General features: G+C 40.7%; 1 protein-coding gene across 2 annotated transcripts in view; it reads right to left on the bottom strand.

Annotated features, from left to right (window-relative positions):
- Positions 1-1005: 1005 nt before the first annotated feature.
- Positions 1006-13043, bottom strand: part of Ubxn4 (UBX domain protein 4) — a 29301-nt gene continuing 17263 nt past the window's right edge. Inside the window, exons 10-13 of one of the 2 annotated variants that reach the window (XM_021648617.2) lie at positions 10061-10163; positions 7031-7162; positions 4970-5172; positions 1006-3395 (exon numbers count right to left, since the gene is read on the bottom strand). In XM_021648617.2, coding sequence (XP_021504292.1) covers positions 3257-3395; positions 4970-5172; positions 7031-7162; positions 10061-10163 — 577 coding nt within the window. In that variant the 3' untranslated portion in view covers positions 1006-3256. The remainder of the gene's footprint in view (positions 3396-4969; positions 5173-7030; positions 7163-10060; positions 10164-13043) is intronic. The other variant, XM_021648616.2, reaches the window with a different exon arrangement.

The following is a 13043-nucleotide window of genomic DNA, read 5'->3' as shown; positions in this document are numbered from 1 at the left end:
CTGCTTCTGTGGGTACCCATATATGTATATACCCATCTACATATTATATAGATCTTAAAAAAAAGATTAAAGGACAAAATATTCACAGCATATGCTAGTAAAGGGTTGATTTTCTTATGTGCACAGAGTTCATACAAATCAGAAGGAAAAATACAAAAGTAAAACTGGAGGACTGTTTCAAAATAAGCATAGCCAGGAATATCAAAAGACAGCTATCTCATTAATCACACTGCAAGCCTTTAACCCCAGCACTCAAGAGGCAGATGGAGGCAGATCCCTGAGTTCAAAGCCAGCCCAGTCTACACAATGAGTCTGTGATGAGACCTTGTCTCAAAACAAAACAAAACAAAGACCAACCAAGACCACCCCCACCAAAAGCCTAATCCAAAGCCCACATGCATCCAAGATGAACAGTGCACACACAGTACACACAACCTTCACCTACAGTGCCAACAGAGATGAGGGATGGCACAGATGGCAGGGGAGTGGGGTTCAGCCGTGCATACTGATGGAGGAGTATATCAATTCATACAGCCTTTAAAAGAACTTTAGAATCTGGCACCTTTCACAAGCCAAACCTCAAATATCCTTTAAGGTAACATAACAAACCATGTTGCGTGAGTCCACTTTCCCAGTCAGAATACATCTCCCTTCTAGGATGCTCATGTCTGTAACAGAAAATCCAAACAAGCAATTTTGTTTTATTTTTGAGACAGGGTCTCACTGTTTAGCCCGAGTCAGCCTGGAACTCACTATGTAAATCAGGCTGGCCTCAAACAGAGATCCTCCTGCCTCTGCCTCCAGAATGCTGGGATCAAAATCTAGTGCCACCACACCTGGCCTAACCAAGTAATTTTGAATAACCACAGAATACAACCAATGGTGGATAATCAGTTGGGTCCTTACATCCAGCAAACTGCTATAGACAGTAAAAATGAGGCAGCTGGCTGTGTGTGGGCAGGTCAAGATCTTTGAGACTGTAAGGAAAGAGCAAGATGCAGGGTAGTACATACAATACGATCCCATTTATTTAAAAATAAAGATTACATATTTGCTTATATGCATAAAATTTTCTGAAAATTACATTAGAAATTATTAATAGAGGTTACCTCCGGGGAATGGTAGTGGGGTCAGACGCTGGAACAGACACACCACTTTCCTATGGAGCTTTTCAACCATGTATACTTTTTAAAAGAGATAATGTTGAAAAGGAATCCTCATACTCAAACATGAGTTATGTACATTTTAAGATTTGTATTTGATTTTCAAGACAAACTGACTTGAGGTACTTTGTTTTTTCCCAGGATTCATACCCATTTGACAAGTATTTTTAAAAAATCATATATTGCCTCATTATTGTGGGGACAGGATCTTATCCAGCCTAGGCTGGACTTGAATCTGGACCTGAGGATAATTTTGAACTTTTGATACTCCTGCCTCCTCTTCCCAAGTATTCAGACTATAGGCATGAGACGCCACACCCAGCTTGCTGCATTTTTAGACGATGGCTGGATTTTAAATGAGACAGTTGCTAGAAAAAAATTTAAAAACTCACATTTTTGTTGTTGTTTTCGGGACAAGGTTTTTACCTTGTATTCCTGGCTGGCCTGAACTTGCTAAATAGACCAGGCTGGCTCTTAAACTTAGAGATCCACCTGCTTCTGGTTCCCAAGTGCTAGGATTTTAAATATGAGCTACCATGCCTGGCAAAACTCTCTTTAGATAATGTAAATAATATGATCGGTGCAGAAGAGGGGAAGAGTTGAAGATTGCAAGAGAACCAGAAGGACATGCAGCCATTCATTAATGTCTTCTTCTTTCTTTACATACACACTAACACCTGTCCTCCACACATCTTATTTACAAAGCTGAACTCATCCTGTGCCCACAGCTATGTCGCCTGCCTTCTGTTCACCAGTCCACAGCAGGCACTCGGTAAACATGGCAACAGCTGGATTAGTACATACCATTTCTCAGGAGAAATTACATCCACAGAAGGCATTAGTTGTTTCCAGTTTTTAAGTTAACTAATATGAGGTCTATTCATACCTCAACTTCTGCAATGATCATCATTACTTAGAACAAGCTACTGTGTCAAAGCGTGAGACATTCGAAGTTTCTGGGCATGTTGTCAGAAAGGTTCTGCTGCTCAGCAGTTCAGCTGCCACACTGCTTCCCGCCAGCACCACCATCTTGCTAGCCTATTACTCTACAGAAAAAAGCTCTTCCTCCTCTCATGAATCCAAGTGTCCTCCCTGCCGCGTGGTCAAGAATGACTCTCCACTCTAAGACAGGGGACAATAACGCACACCCCACATTTTAAACAGCACAACTTTTAGTGGAAGAAGCAGTAACTTTGAGAACGTTTTCCAAATTCAGGAATAATGGGAATGAAGTGTCTTTGCTCTCTACCCTCGCCCTACACCACTGGAATTTGGTCCTACAAGAGTTATTGCTGTGTGTGACATTTCAGTACAAATGTGAGTGAGCAATCTAAGCTGCAGACTGGCCATTCTCATCTGTTTGGCATTGATGAGAACAGATAATAAGACAAAAGTATCAGTGACCTAGGACACATAGGACCTGGTGTCCATAAGCCAGAGTCCCTACATTTTGTTTAAAGGAAAGGTAGCCAGTTATTTTGCTGACATCTTCAGGGCAGCATTGGGGAAAAAAAAAAAAAAAGTCAGACAAAAGTGACCTCGATACAGCCCTGTACAACAAAAAGATGCATACAGCAAAAATAAGATCATTCTGATTTTTGGAAAACTTTTTTTATTTGATGTTAAGTAAGATCAAAAACTACAAGATCTTTTTTTGTTTTTTTGTTTTTTGTTTTGTCAGCTGAAGAGTGCAAAGAGAAATGCTAAATATCAGTTATTATCTGATTAGCTAGCTGAAGTGCTCTAAGGGTCAGATTACTCAGTGACATACCAATGACTTTGTGTGTGGCTTAGTCTTGCAGCAAAAAGTATCCTAAATGAAATACTGGGCTAGAGGGCTGTAAAGTTTGAGTAGGAACTGGCAGGTGGCTGGGCAGCCTTGGGATTCTTTCAGGCTGAGCAGCGGGTTACCCTATCCAAGGACCTAGCATCCAGCTATCTCATGTTTAACAACCTTAACTCCTAACCTCTAAGCAGAAATAAAGGCTGTACTCGTGGTCTGAAAACACAGAGCAGACTCACTTCTCCAGCAGAAGTCTAGCTGAGTGGAGCCTCCAGGGGACAGCGAGGCTGCACATACTGTGCTCACTACACTACATCTGCTGCGTGGAGTTTCCGTTCCAAGTGTTGTTGTCATCTTCCCCATCATCTTGAGTCCTCAATCTGTATATCTTTCCTTCCTTTTTAAAGTCTTCCCCTCGTTTTTCCAGGACTCTTTTTCGGACTGTTTCCCTGAAGTCAAAGAGGGAGAAGAGAGGTGACATAAAATACCAACAGTATAAAGCTGTCAACTCACATTTCCACTGATAAAGAACAGGCGACTGTATTGTTATCTCAACAATGAAGTCTCTAAGAGATATCTGTACCTCTGCTGCAATAATTTTATTAGTCTTTAATAATTTAACCTTTCAGTTCTAGAAGTCAAAGCAGCCAAATCATATTGTCCATTTTCCTGATGACTTACTAAACCCTAGACAAACATGATCATTTGCTAACTAATCGTTTCTTTAAAAAACAAAACCAAAAACCTCATACAAGCTTACACACATACTAAGATATAATTTACAGAGCACTCTAGAAGCTATACAAAGCTCTAGTTGTATCTTAACTGATAGAAATGGCTAATTTGGTCATTTCAATCCTTTCAAAACCCCTTCCACTGACCTAAAACCAAGAATAGGACTTCCTTATTTGAAAACTGAAAGGGTCTAAGTTGAGTCTAAGTTTGAAAATTTTACTAATAACAGAAAATGGAAAAACAGTGGAACATAAAGCATTACCCTCTTCTCACATATACATTCTCTCTTCCCCGTCTCAAATCCAAGCCCTTTCCCCTCACTTGAAAAGTTTTAACAATTCATGTGGCATCCTACTCCACACTATAAATAATTACAGAACTAAATATTTCCACCTCCTTAGCACAACTAAGGATATTATCGATCTTGTTGCCTAAAACTGAAGATAAAGGCCATATTAGCCAATCACAGTATTCATATACATCACCATCTACAGACTCAGTGAGATACAGGACTAGGTGTCTGCAGACAGCAGAGTGATGGCTTCCAGGGCTGGGCCATTCGCTACAGTGTCTATTCCAGGGCCATGGGAAGTGAGTGTAGTGTCAACAACTGCAATCCTTGCACTTGGGAAGCAGAGGTGAGAAGTTCGGGGTGGTCAGCCTGAGCACCCCAGCAGGTCAAAAGCTAACACGGTGCATGTAACAAGAATAAGGAGAGTGGTATAACCTTCTGGATACTTCCTGTTAACTGTTTTGCCATCAGAGTGTGGGCCAAAGCTATCAGTGCTGTCAGTCAACTGAATCTTTGATATGCAATGAAAGAAAGGCCTCTGGATTAAAGAATTAAAAGTAAGTCTAAGGCATTCTTTTTTCTTTTCTTTCTTTTTCTTTTTTCTTTTTTTTTTTTTTTTTTTATCTTTTTGGCTCAGGGTTTCACTATGTAGCCTAGAAAGGACTCAAACTCATGATCTTCCTTTCCCCTGACCTGGGAAGCAGAAGCAGGAGGCTCTCTGAGTTTGAGGCAAGCCTGATCTACACAGCAAGTTCCAGGCCAGCCAGGGTAACATGGTGAGAACCCATCTCAAAAACAAATGAACAACAAAAACCCATTGCTAACAAGAAAGATATTACATACCTGGGGGGAGAACTGCATTGGTAATTATGGAATAAAGAGAGTTCAGTGAGTGGGGAAAAAGAGGCAGAGGTGCTTTCCTAGCACCATGGATTACATGAACCACTGGCTGTGGCCTGGGTATTTTACCAACAGAGAAAACAGAAACACAAATACCTTTTTTCTGACTTGTTGGATGATGCAGGGTTTGAAGGCTCTGTGGATGTGGCTCTTGCTGAAGTCTGTGCAGGAGGAGGATTACTAAATAAAAAATTGCTAATTAATCTCCAGATGGCTAGGAATGGATAAAGCACCGTCCCCAGTAATGTCCAGATGTCTCCACTAGAAGAGTGGACAACAGATGTGGCTGGTCGTCCTGCCTAGAAATTAAAAACAAAAAATTAAAATTGAGCAAGTAAGTAAAAGACTACATCGGTACAATCAAATCACACTTGCGTCTTAGATGCTTCTTTTGTCTGAGACTCTATTGTCTGAGACTCTATTGCTTTTCCTCAATCCAAACAAGTAAAAATGATGATCTTTATTGTGTCCCAAGTGCCCATGAACTTATGGAGACTCTGAGAGCTGCTTTATTCATTTACTCATTCATTCATTCATTCATTCATTCATTCATTCATGGCAGAGTCTCACTATGTAGCTCTGGCCATCCGGCAACTCATTATATAGACTAGACTGGCTTTGAACTCACAAAGATCTGCCTGTCTCTGCCTCCCAAGCACTGAGATTAAAGGCATGTGCCAGCCACCACACTCAGCTGTTTTTCCTTTTTAAAAAAATAATTAATTTTATGTGTGTGTGTGTTTGTATGAATGTATGTATGTGCATCACATGTGTATAAGAGCCCACAGAGGTCAGAAGAGGGCATGGGATCACCTGGAACCAGATTCATGACAGCTGTAAGCCACCAGACTAGAAACTAAAGCTGGGTCCTCCGCAAAAGAACAAAGTGGCCTTAACTGCTGCACCATTTCTCCTGCGTCTTATTTGTTTTTGAAGACAATATTTCACAGTATAACTCACACTAGCCAGGAACTCACAATATGAACCAGGCTGGCTTTCAACTCACAGAGATCCACCTGTTTCTGCCTCCCAAGTGCTAGAACTAAGGAGGTATGCCACTATACCTGACTGAATCAACTTAAACAAACAAACAAACAAACAAAAAGACATTTAGTCTTCTTTATGTACATTAATGTTTTGCCTATGTGTTAGATATGTGTCCTAAGCGTGTGCCTGGTGCCCAGGGAGATCAGAAGAGGACATCAGATCTCCTGGAACTGGACAGTTGTGAGTTGCCATGTGTGTGCGGGGAACTGAACCTGTGCCCTCTAAGACAACAGCATGTTCTCTTAATTACCAAGCCATCTCTCCAGCTCTGAACCAACTATTTTTGAGAAACAGTAAATTCTGGTAATAAAATTAAAAACTTTTATAATAAAAGTCTCAGTAAAAGAGAAAAGTTAAAAAGAAAGATAAATAAGTAGAAGATTAAGATTTAAAATCCAGAGCACATGAAACCCCGACTAAAGTGCTGTTTCCAGTGTGATGGCAGCTCTAGTCTAGAGCAGGGAAAACTACACTAACCAGGACACGAGGACCCAGCTGACTTTCAGGTGGGACCTTGGCAACATCTTGGCGTTCTGAGTCCCTTTTCTCCCTACGGGATGGAAGTGCTATACTTAGTGGGTGTGGTGGCATGTGTGCCGCTGGTCCCAGCACTTGGGAGGCAGAGGCAGGCAGATCTCTTTAAATTCAAGGCCAGTCCTGTCTAGTCTACACAGTAAGTGCTTGGACACAGTAAGATCCTGTCTCAGAAAGAAAAAGCAACAACAAAAACCCGACCAAACAAAAAAACATGAATAAATAAAATAAAATACAATTTAAGTATACTTGAAGAATTAAATGTTATTTTTGTTATTTTTTTTAATGTGGTAGACAGTATAGTCATAGGCTAAGAGTTTATAGATAAAACAACTCAGTGTTTGTTTTCTTTTGTTAATTTTTTTGCACATAAATTAGTTGACAATTCAAAGCCTCATGAAAGATTAACACCACAAATTTATAAAGCACAGAATAAATGTACTATCAATTGACTTATTTTTGGCTACTTTGTTATTTTAATTATCCACAGCATTTTCTCTTCTGACAATTCTAAGAAATAACCAAGAACAGAACAGACAGAAAATGCAGAGAATGAGCCCTGAACTGTGTGCGTACTGGCAGCAGCACCACGGAGGCGCTGGGGGCGAGCTCCAGATCCAGCAGCTTCTTCTTATAGTCTTCTCTGGTGAACTCTCTTCTGGGAAACATGGTTGCTAGTGAAAAATTACCGTAGGTGTTGCCAACAGTCTGAAACAGAGCAGCGAATTTAAACCTTACTAAGGTGCCTTTAAAAAATAAGGTACCACCAATATGCATCACTTTAGATTCTCAAATAAATGTTAAAATTAAAATTGCCTTAATTTTAAAATTACTTAAAATCACTTACAAAAACCACATTTCAAAAAGTATTTGAGAAATACCAAATCCAGACGGTTAAAAAGCTTTTACCATCTAAATAATGACCGCCATCTTGCTTTATTGAGATTGCTGCATGTAAATGGAGGGCAATATGGGTAAAAGATCTCTCTTCTGTGGGCCAGCTAGGGAAGAACTGACTTTTCAAGCTGTCCTCTAATGCCCAAATATGTGCCATGGTATGCATATGGTCCCCTACCTCCCACACAAAATAAAATACTGTGAAAACTTAAAAAAAAAAGCTGTCCTATTAAAGCTCCTCTGTACTGTGACTCTATTTTGTATTTATGCTTGTTAAAGAACAGTGAAGGATCTATGATCTACAGTTTAATTCCCCCTTTCCTTTTTTCTCCTTCCTTCCTTCTTTCCTTTCCTTTCCCTTTCTCCCTTTTTCTCCCTTTCCCTCTTTCCTTTCCTTTTCCTTTTCTCTTTCCTTTCCTTTCTCCTTTTCCTTTCCTTTCCAATTTCCTTTCCTTTCCTTTCTTTTCTTTCCTTTTCTGAGAGACAGGGTTTCTCTACATAACCCTAGCTGTCCTGGAACTCAGGATGTAGACCAGGTTGGCCCTGATATAAGAGATCCACCTGCCACTGCTTCCAAGTGCTAGGATCAAAGAGCTATGCCAGCATGCCAGGCTTAAAAAAAGATGTCTCAGAACTAGGCCCGGTAGCACATGCCTGTAATCCCAGCGCTCTGGGAGGGGAGGCAGGTGGATTGCTGTGAGTTCGAGGCCAGCCTGGTCTACAAAGTAAATCCAGGACAGCCAAGGCTACACAAAGAATCCCTGTCTTGAAAAACAAATAACAAAAAAACCCTGAAAAAAAAAACCCTCATTATTTTGTATACTAATCTAAAAACATAAGAACATGTGGTATTTGACATAAAAAGAAACATGAAAAACAAATTCTCAAACAATGGACTGGTGAGATGACTCAGTTACTAAACCATTTGTCACGTAAGCCTGATGACTTGAGTTTGATCCCTGGAATCCACTGTGAAAGAAGAGAACCACCCCTGAAAGTTGCTCTCAGCACACATGTGCACCCACATTTACACACACTCAACATCAGCCATACACAATAGTCCTAAGTAAAAGAGGAAAAACGGTGTCTGCAGAGCATGCTGAAATGGGGTTTGCCTATGTGCTATGGAAAATAATGGTCACTGTGGATTTTTAATGCATTTGGAGACATCATATTAGTGTGTAGGCTGAGCCATTTCAGATTTCGCCCAAAGCATTTTGTGTCTGGTAACAACACATCAGGATCTCAAACACCAGGTTTCTCTAATACCGCTAGAATGGGAGGGGTGAGGGTCATGATCCAAACTCTCCACTATGTAGTCAAGGATGATCCAGCTTAAGTTTTAAAAGCATGGTAAGACTAATGCCCTACCAACCCACAGTTCTCCAAATGTGGTAACTGCGTTAGGAAGACACACAGAGAAAGGAAATTTCAATATACATAGAAAACAACGCAATACCAAGTTCTGTCCCCATTGCAGACAGTGGTTCCCTTCCCCTAAATTTAGACAGATGAGAAGAGCTGGCAAATCTTACACAGGACTAAAGGCTTTTTACCTGGAGTCGTGATTTTTACCATTTGAAAGAAGACAGTAAAATGTTCTGTCTAAAATCAGGGTGAGACGGGAAAGAGAAAATGGAAATCATGTAATAGCTCCAATGCCACTTTAGGAGGGCGAAGACCTCCCCAAGGAAAAGCCCAAGATGGCCAGGTAAGCACCCAGAGAGGCTGAAGCAGCCTCATCCTCCGTACCATACCCCATTCCAAGTTTTTAATAAGAAATGCAAGTATGTGTTGCTGACTCATTAGCCTAGGTTTTCCAAATGCTAGCAAAGGGCACAGCTGCCACTTGGCTGCTCATTTTGTAGTACTGTGTGGCAGGTATGTGTATGTGGGGCCTATGTATACCATGGCAATGTGTGGGGGTCAGAGGACAACTTAAAAAGTCCGTTCTTTCCCTAGCTGGCCCGCAGAAGAGCTAGCTTTCCCATATAGCCCTCCATTTACTTGCAGCAGTCATAATAGAGCAAGGTAGCAGATGCCTTGTGGAGGTAACAACCATCTTGGGTGGGTTCTGCAGCTCTTGAGGCATCCTCCCTTGAGACTTAACATAATGAAAAGATGATTTTGAGCAGCAGTTTGGTGAAAAGGTCTCAACTCATTATCTCAACTTTCTAATTTTAACCTTGAAGTTATGAGAAAAATTCTGGTACATACAAAGAGCTTAGATCCCAAAGGATGGTTTGTTTATATTAAGAATCCATTTGAGTCAGGACTAAGAAAATAAAAAGTACTGGAAATTACTCCTATCTTACTTCCTATGTTATCAAATTTCACATGCCACTTAGATACTGAATATGCCCACAATTTTGAAGGAAATTCCTGATCTTTTGTCTCGGCCAACAGAAAAATGGCTACGCTCTAATCAACTTTCAGAAAACAAAGAGAAACCTTTTCTTTCTGGAACAGACAAATCATCAGATCAGACATCTAGAAGAGTACTTGCTTTTCATTCGTCTTGTTAAGCATGCTAGCAGACCTTCCTGAGCCCACTGTGTGTTGTCATCATGTATAACACCAGCCTCCATCTCAGGGCTGTCTCCCGTTATTCTTCTGGAGCCAAGTCAACATTTATCCATATCCTTCAAGTTCTGCTTTGAAACTTCTGCAAGATTTTAATAACCCACACATCTATCTTTATGAATTTACCTGTGCAGCAAATTGCCTTGCTTCTTCCAAAGGAGCATCAGAAGGAAACTGATTTGTAAAGGAAGAACCATCAGGCAGCCGGAACTGAATTCTTGCAATGCTGCTATGAAAACAGAAAAGAGTCAAGCTGAAATCAGTATCTTCACCTACAGAGTCTCAAACAGTGTCACCAACTACCAAAGGGCTGGTGACACAGCTGTAGGTCACAAACTTGTTGCTCCTAAGCTTGATCGTATGAGTTTGGTCCCCATGGTGGAAGGAGAAAACTGATTCCCCCAAGCTTGTCATCTGGCCTCCATGCATGCACCATGGCATACTGCTCCCACCCAATACATTGTTTTCTTTTTTTTCATCTTCCTTCCTTCCTTCTGTTCGTTCAGTTGTGAGTAGAAATGTACTTTTTCAGGCAGGCAAGAGGGCTCAGCATGCAAGCCTGTCAGCCTGTAATCTTGTCCTTTAAGAGGCTAAAACAGGAGGATCACAAATTAGAGGAAAGCCTAGGCTACATACCCAATAAAACCTTGTTTCAAAAACAAAACAAGGGCCTGGTGAGATGGAACCTAAGTTCAATCCCAAAAGCCTACCTCCACGGAGGAAGGACAGAACTAATTCAATTCTTGAAAGCTACTGTTTTACACTATCATATACACCATGGTACACACACAAACCCCATCCCAGGCCCAAAATTAATGTTAAAACTTTTTTTAAACCACATAAAGAAAAAAAAAATAATCAAAAACATGTAGCTATCTCACCAACAGGAGAATAATTCTTTCTTTCTTTTTTTTTTTTTTTGTTCCTTTTTGTAGCCTTGTCTGTCCTGGACTTGCTGTATAGATCAGGCTGGCCTTGAACTCAGAGATCCATCTGCCTCTGCCTTCCAGAGTGCTGGGATTACAGGCATGTGCCACTGTGCCTGGCTCATAGAATATTTCATCACGTCTCAAAATTACCCTGAGCATATTAGTAATCGCCCCCAATCCCTCTCTCCTGCCCTAGCAACTATGAACTGATTTGCCTAGTTGGGACCTGTCCTGTAATATATTCATATTATATGTGATCTTTCATATAACATTATGTTTTCAAAATTCATCCAAAATAAAAAAACAAAGCTCTTGATTAAAGCTGAGCAGTGGTGATGCACACCTTTAATCCCAGCACTCAGGAGATAGAGGCAGACAGATCTCTGAGGCCAGTCTGGTCTACAGAGTGAGTTTCAGGACAGCCAGGGCTACACCAAGAAGCTCTGTCTCAAAACAAACAAACAAACAAACAAACAAAAAAACAAACAAGTTCTTGATCCCCCCTTTTATTTTTTTAAGATTTATTCATTTATTATGCATACAATGTTCTGTCTGCACATACACCTATACCCCAGAAGAGGGCACTAGATCTCATCATAGATGGTTGTAAGCCACCATGTGGTTGCTGGGAATTGAACTCAGGACTCTGAGAAGAGCAGACAATGCTTTTAACCTCTAAGCCCCATTTTTAAAATTTATTTTCTTTTGGTTTTTGAGACAGGGTTTCACTATGTAGCCTTGGCTGTCCTGGAACTCACTTTGTAGACCAGGCTGGCCTCAAACTCAAAGAAATCCTCTTGCTTCTGACTCCTGAGTGCTGAGATTAAAGTGCTGAGTCACCACAGCCCGGCTCATGTACAGGTTTTTGTATAGACATATTTTCAGTCCTTGCACTAGCCAGTTTTATGTCAACTTGACACAAGCTAGAGTCATCAGAAAGGAGGGTGCCTTAATTGAAAAAAATATCTCTATAAGATCTGACTGACTCTAAGGGGCTGGAGAGATGGCTCAGAGATTAAGAGTACTGGCTGCTCTTCCAGAGGTCCTGAGTTCAATTCCCAGCAACCACATCGTGGTTCACAACCATGGCTGGTCTGGAGCTTGATATATAATCCAAGCAGCCCTCAAACTTGCTGTTTTCTTGACTGAGTTTCCCAAGGGTTAGACTTTGAAGTATTTCCTCCCATTCCTTATATATTTTAGGATTAAAAATTCTGTAAAAGTAAGGAATAAAGAGATGGCTCAGCAGTTAAGAGAACCACATTGCTCTTGCAGAGGGCCTAAGTTTGGTTATCAGCTGCCAGAGTTGTGAGGTGCCTTAACTGTAGCATCAAGACATCCAACCAACATCATTTTTTTGGACTCCATGGAAGTTTTTCTAGATTAAAAAAAATAATAATTTGTTTGTATTTGTGAAGAGTATATGCAAATATGTAAGTCCATGCACTTGTGCAGAGGACAGAAGGCACGAGATTGTCATTCTGTCACTCTCCACCTATTCCACTGAACCTAGGGCCTATTATATTTTTGTCTCAGCTAGGATACAAGTCAGCGAGCTGGGCTATAGACATCTGGTGGACCCCTGGCTTGTTAACATCAGTGCTGGGATCTGAATTCTGGTCCTTATGATTGCACAGTGGGCATTCTTAACTAATTAACCACCTTTCCAGCCTCTAGTATGACCATCTTAACACTATGACTTCTGAGGAATGAACAGAGTAGTTTTCCATTTTGGTTTTAATTCTTTCAATAACCTTTTTATTTTTTACTATATAAGACTTACACTTTTTTATATAGGTGCCCTTGGAAGCCAGAACTTGGGTCCTCTGGAAGAGTAGCAAGTGCTCCCAATCTCTGAGCCATTTCTATAGCCCTTCCAAGAAATCAAAATTTTGAAAAATAATTTTTTGAGACAGGGTCTCACCATGTAGCTCTGGAACTCACTATGTCAGCCTCAAACTCAGAGATCTGCCTACCTCCCAAGTGTTAGGATTAAAGGTGTGCACCACCACACCCAGCCATAATATTGGATCATGAAAAGTTAACAATTGTCCAATATCAAAAATTATAGATAAGGGCTAGAGAGATTACTTTGAGGTTAAGAACACTGGCTGTTCTTCCAAAGGTCCTAAGTTCAATTCCCAGCAACCACATGGTGGCTCATAACCATCTATAGTGAG

Source organism: Meriones unguiculatus, chromosome 18 (assembly GCF_030254825.1).
Source record: "Meriones unguiculatus strain TT.TT164.6M chromosome 18, Bangor_MerUng_6.1, whole genome shotgun sequence".
Lineage (NCBI taxonomy): Eukaryota > Metazoa > Chordata > Mammalia > Rodentia > Muridae > Meriones > Meriones unguiculatus.
This window is presented reverse-complemented; position numbering and strand designations above follow the sequence as displayed.